This window comes from Elephantulus edwardii, unplaced genomic scaffold (genome assembly GCF_000299155.1).
Source record: "Elephantulus edwardii isolate Elephantulus edwardi_28Jun2011 unplaced genomic scaffold, EleEdw1.0 scaffold00094, whole genome shotgun sequence".
In the NCBI taxonomy this organism is placed as follows: Eukaryota; Metazoa; Chordata; class Mammalia; order Macroscelidea; family Macroscelididae; genus Elephantulus; species Elephantulus edwardii.
This window is the reverse complement of record NW_006399844.1, coordinates 789,528-795,771: the sequence shown is the minus strand read 5'-3', so window position 1 is coordinate 795,771 and position 6,244 is coordinate 789,528. Positions and strand designations below refer to the sequence as shown.

Genomic DNA, 6,244 nt, shown 5'->3' with positions numbered 1-6,244 from the left:
GGAGAAGGAGGAGGAGAAGAAGAAGAAGGAGGAGGAGGAGGAGGAGAAGGAGGAGGAAGAAGAAGAAGAAGGAGGAGGAGGAGGAGGAGAAGGAGGAGGAAGAAGAAGAAGGAAGAAGAAAATTGGGAATAAAAACCTATAGCAGCCTAGTGGTAGGAGTTATGCTGACACGGGCAAGCTCTTCTCACATGATTTACAGCCCCTGAAAACTCACCAGAGGGTCAGCTATGAATTGGTTCTGCTTCAATAGCAACAACAACAATGAAAGCAAAAGGCTTCAGCCTCCAGCATGAATATAAACCAGTGAACAACATGATAAATGGTAACAATTTTGAAGTTGGCAGGTCTTTCATTTTTCTCGGGAGCACAGCTAACGCCCAAGGAGTAATATAGTAAAAAAATAAATTAAATAAATAAAATATGTATTGCTGTTCTCTTTTAAGTGTTGGGTTTGTTTGTTTGTTTTTTAGTAAATCGCTCTCTATTTTACTGTGATTTAAGCTAAAGTTTACAGAGCAGATCATTACTCCATTCAACCACTCATACATCTTTTGTCTTTTTTTAAATTTTTTTTATTTTGTGTGCGTGTACTGTCAAATCAGATCTGACTGGTACAGGAGGATATTGCGCCTCCTTCTCCGGCAGAGCGTCTAGTGGATTCGAACCGTGTTCCTCTGGGATTGCAGTGCAGCTTCTTGCCACTAGGCCACCAGAGCTCCCCTATCTTTTGTCTTTTGACTTTGATTTTAATCATCCCATTGTATCATCTCTCTTCACGCTGGTTCTTCTCGGTGGTTCTTTCCATTTTTCCTTCCATCCTCTCCCTTTCTACCTTCTGAGTTTTATTTCTTGTGATCCTGTGTGGTAGGAAGGAAGTAAGTATCTCTCTGGCAGTGGTCTTCACCTTATATCTATTTTTTCTTAATCCAATTTTTTAAAAAATTATTACTATTTTTTATGTGTGTACCATCAAATCAGATCTGACTGGTACAGGAGATTGTCCCTCCTTCTCCAGCAGAGCATCTGGTGAATTCGAACCGCACACCTCTGGGATTGCAGTGCAGCTTCTTGCCACTAGACTGCTAGAGCTCGCCCACTGTCTATTTTTTTGTTTGCAAGCTATGCCACCAAGGCAGCTAAAGGTCACAGTCTCAGGGGTCTCACTGATCCCTTTAAGCCTGGTCATCATTGTAATACTGTGTTTTCTTCTACCTTTATCTTCCAAGACTTTCTATTTTGATCCCTTTTCAGAGCAATGAGCAGTGGTACAGAACTTAGTTTTTCTGGTCGCAGTACCATAGACGTTAAAGATCATGAGGACCATTGGTGCTATGGATTCACTGTTTCCAAATAGCTAGAATTTTCTTCACTCTTCCATGCTCCGGACCAAATGTTGCCCCCTTAACTCTTTTAAGTTTTAAAAAGCAATGATATCACTTTCATGACTAAAGTGTGCCTGATTTAAACCACAGTATTTTTTAAACCTTTTAAAATTGTGATTTGAGTGGAAGTTTATAAAGCACCTTGGTTTTCATTCAGTAATTAAAACATATTTTACTTTATAACCTTAATTATAATACCTACAATGCCTAATCATCACTTATTGTATATTGCCTTTTCCTTCACCCCTTTTCTCAACTGTCTATTGTCTACTTATTAATTTTATTTATCTCTCCTTCCTTTTCCTGACAACTATCTAAGAAATCTGTGTAGAAACCTTTCCTTGTGTTTATATAATAGTGGTCTTATAAAATAGCCCTTTTGTGACTTATTTTTCTTAGTATTATGTCCTTTGGATGCATCCATTTTACACAATATTTCATGAATTTTTTATTGTTTCTTAGGGTTGCATAGTACTCCATTGTTCGTACCATAGTTTCTTTACCCATTGTCCACTAATGGACACTTGGATTGTTCAATCTCTGCTATTGTGACTAAAGCAGAACAGAAGTATACATATATCTATGCTACAGTCTTATATTGTTAGGAATATATCTAGTAGCGGGAATACTGAATAAATGGCACTTCTATTTTCAACTATTTAAGGAAGCACCAAACCACTTTCCATAGTGGTTGCATCACTTCACAGTACCACCAACAGTGTATGAGGTCCAATCTCTCTACACTCTCACCAGCATTTGTTTTTGCAGTCTTGTTGAACTTTGTTATGGTCGATGGGGTAAGGTGATATAGGTCACTATTGCTTTGATTTGCATCTTTCCAATAGCTAAGTATCCTGAGTATTTCTTCATGTGTTTGTTGTGAACAGTCATGATGTTGTTGTTGTGTGTCACAGAGTTGGAACCTGCTCATAGCTAACCTTCCAACAAGTTTACAGAGGCAGTAAATAACACTGGAGGAGACTGTCCATCCTTCTCCATGGGGCAGTTGGTGAATTTGAACTTCATGCCTTTCATATTGCAACACAGCTTCTTTTCATTGTCATTTTTAGTACATATATATATATATAAAATGGATATATATATATATAATGGATATATATATATAATGGATATATATGTATATATATATGGAAACTAAACAGTGAAATAAGAAAATTAAAGAACTGATGCATTTGAGTTGTGGGTTGTGACAGAGTTATGAACAACAAATTTGTTTAAAGGAAGTAAAACTAGAATGCTCCTTAGAAGTGAGGATGGAGCGACTTTGTCTTACATCCTTTGGACGTGTCCAGCAGGGCCAGTCCCTGGGGAAAGACATCATACTTTGTACAGAGTCATCAAAAAAGAGTAGATCCCTAAACAAAAAGGATTAACACACAATGAGAACAATAATGCTCTCAAACAAAGCAACTACTGTGAGGAAGTTGCAGAATGTTTCATTTTATAATATAGTAAGAACTGACCCCACAGGACCTAACAACATATACTCAGAAGATCTAAGGACTTACCCAATAAAATTTCTCAAAGGCTGGTTTTCACAAACATAGAGAATTTCATGTGCTTCACAGTGAAATACATTCCTGATCTTCTCCATAATCTTCATGGCCATGATGGTCTTCCCTGATCCAGGTAAACCATGGATAAACAGCTCTCTGCACTTGGAGAGATTCTTAGATAATATCTCATACTGTTGGGCTGTGAGAAGATTTAAAACCTCACAGCCGAGCTGGTCACTTAGGAAAGATCTGAAGCCTAACAGGATGATCACAAGGGACTGCAGCAAGGCTTCCATTTGTTGGGCATTTGCAAGATGATAGGACTCAGGATAATCTATCTGTGAGCCTGGACCCTGCAAGGACTCTACAGTGCTCTCAGGATTCAGATAGAGGATCTTGGTCCTGACGCACAGTTTCCCAGTGTAACCACCCATGTTGACCAGTTTCTGCTTTAAAGTAAATGCAGTAAGGGTGGAGTAGCGATGTGCCTCTGCATCCTGCCCTCCAAGAACGGTGTAGAGAGTGGGAGGGCTGTTCTGTGCAACCAGGAGAGCATCACAGATGACTTCCTGCTTCTCTTGTAAGTTCAGGTCTACAGCCCAGCTTCTAGAAAGGATCAAAAGTCCCCTGGAGAAAGGACGCAACTCCTCCTTTAGTAACTCTTCCAGTCCTTCATGTTGTGAGGACAGCTCCTTCCACAGGGGTTCTGGAGTGTATAGAAAATGTTCCGATGGCACTAGACATCGAAAAATAGAAATAATTGGAAAAAGGTATTGTGCTATTATTTTTATAACTTTCTTGTAAGCTTCAGAGATTATTTTGTTTGAATCACATATTACACTTAGAGACTAAGGTACTCCAAAATAACTACAGAATTTAAAAGCAAGTCCTCCTGGTATACTTTTCTAGAAGCTATACCTTATAAAGTTGGCAAAGTAAATGAAGTCAGCTTTTTATGTATTTCCTAGGAAAAAAATGTAATGTCAGCATAAGTAGTTATGACATTTTTTGAGCCTGTGTTGTGTTGTTAGGTACTGTTGACTTAGAACCAACTCATAATTGACCCTTTAACAGGAGTAAATCACACAGAAGGAGACTGGCCATCTTTCTCCAGGATTCGAACCACATGCATTTGAGTTGGCAGTGCAGCTCCTGCCCAGTAGGCAAACACAGACCCCTTTTTAGCCTATAAATGTGAAAAGTCATGTATTCGTTTATGTTTGCATCTCAGATTCTTACTAGAAAAGATTAGAAAACTGTTCTGATAAGCTGTTGGTTTGGGGCTACAAAAACCTCTGGTAAGTAAAGAAATTATATGATTGAAAAACAGAAGTAAGGCAGACCAAAAATATTAATATATTGTCCCTTGATAAGTGTTTAGACACACACATCACATTTGCATATTACTGTATACTGTCAGATCTCACATTTAATATGTTCATTATGTGATATGGATAAGCCATCTCTAATCTTTAGAAATCTCAATTTCCTTTTGCAAATGCAAACTCCTAGACAAAAATGTCTGAGAAGTCAGAGGTACTACTTAACATTATCTATGGTTTTGAATTAACCTCAAGTTGCAATAATTGGATCCACAATTAACACTCATGAAAACAGTCAAGAAATCAAATGACCATGGAAAATCAATCTGCACTGTGAACTTTTACTTAACTCACAATTTAAAATAAAATAAAATTTTAAAAAAAGACAAATTGGGCAACTCCGTTGCAAATGACCTCTTGAAATGCTGGAGAGTAAGGATATCACTTTGAGGACTAAGGCACCTTGGCCCAAGTCATGGTATTCCTAATTACCTCAACTGCACATAAAACATGGACAATGAATAAGGAAGACTCAAGAACTAATGCCTTTGAATTGTGATGTCGGTGAAGAATACTATGTCAGATTGCCAAAAGAACAAATTGATCTTGGAAGAGATGTAGTCAGAAAGATCCCTAAAAGTAAACATTGTGAGAATTGATCGCACACACTTTGGACATGCTAGCAGGAGGGGCTAGTCCCTGGAGAAGGAAAACATGCTTGGAAAAATAGAGGATCAGTGAAAAATATGAGTCTGAACGAGATGGACTGACAGAGTGCTTGCAGCAATGGGCTTAGCAACAGCAGGACCTGTGTATGTGAGGATGGGGCAGAACTGGGTAGCACTATGTTCTTCTATTCGTCAGTAAAGTTGTTGCGAATCTGGCTGACCTGACAGCACCTAACAACCCTGATCTTGAATCAGTAATATATTTTGCCCTTGGACATGGGTAAATTGTTCTTGCTAATCTCTTCCAAGAAGTTTATCCAAGTTTTTTCAGTGGTAGATTTAAATGATTTGCCTACAATGATGCATTTAGATGGTTTCTTTAATGTACATAGTGGTTTTTTCCCATTCATGTACATGTTGTTGTTGTTGTGTGCTGTCAAGTGGCTTGTGACTCATAGCGACCCTATGTACAACAGACCTAAACCATGCTCTATTCTGTGCCAATCGCACTGCCTCCAACACACCCATCCGGATTACCCCAGTCACTGAATCAATCCACCTCAGAGAGGGTCTTCCCCTCCTGCGCCGTTCCTCCACCCTCCCAAGCATGATGTCCCTCTCCAAGGACTGGTCTCTCCTTACAACATGTCCAAAGTATGTCAGACGAAGCTCCAGAATTCTTGCCTCCAAGAAGCCGCCCAATTTAACTCTCTCGAGGTTGAAGCTGTTTGTTTTCTTGGCAGTCCATGGTACACTTAATACTCTTCTCCAGCACCACAGCTCAAAGGCATCAATTCTCCTTCTATCCTCCCTAGTCATTGTCCAACCCTCTGATGCATAACAAATGATTGCAAAGACCATGGCCTGTATCAATCAGACACACCTTAGTCTCCAGAGTGACACCATCGCTCTTCAGTACTTTGGAGAGGTCCCTTTCCTATCGCAATACATCTTTTGATTTCCTGGCTGCTGGTGCCAAGAGTGTTGACTGTGGAGCCAAGCAGACTAAAGTTATTAACAATCTCAATCTCTTCACCATCCATCCTGATGCTGCCATTTGGTCCAGTGGTGAGAATCTTTGTCTTCTTGATGTTTACCCTCAATCCATAGAGAAGGCTGCAGTCCTTGACCCTCTGCAGCAAGCGTTTCAGGTCCTTCTCAGTTTCAGCAAGCAGGGTTGTGTCATCTGCATAACGCAGATTGTTGATAGATCTTCCACCAATCCTGATACCACACCTCTCTTTATAGAGCACAGCCTCTCAGATAATCTGTTCTGCATACAGGTTGAAAAGGTATGGAGATAGGATACATCCCTGGCGTACACCCTTCCCAATTTTGAACCATGCAGTGTTTCC

General features: G+C 39.6%; 1 protein-coding gene across 1 annotated transcript in view; it reads right to left on the bottom strand.

Moving 5' to 3' along the window:
- The window catches only part of SLFN13 (schlafen family member 13), a 21,880-nt gene that overhangs the window by 1,623 nt on the left and 14,013 nt on the right, over positions 1-6,244 (bottom strand). Inside the window, 1 exon segment of the mRNA XM_006891054.1 lies at positions 2,912-3,635. Coding sequence (XP_006891116.1) covers positions 2,912-3,635 — 724 coding nt within the window.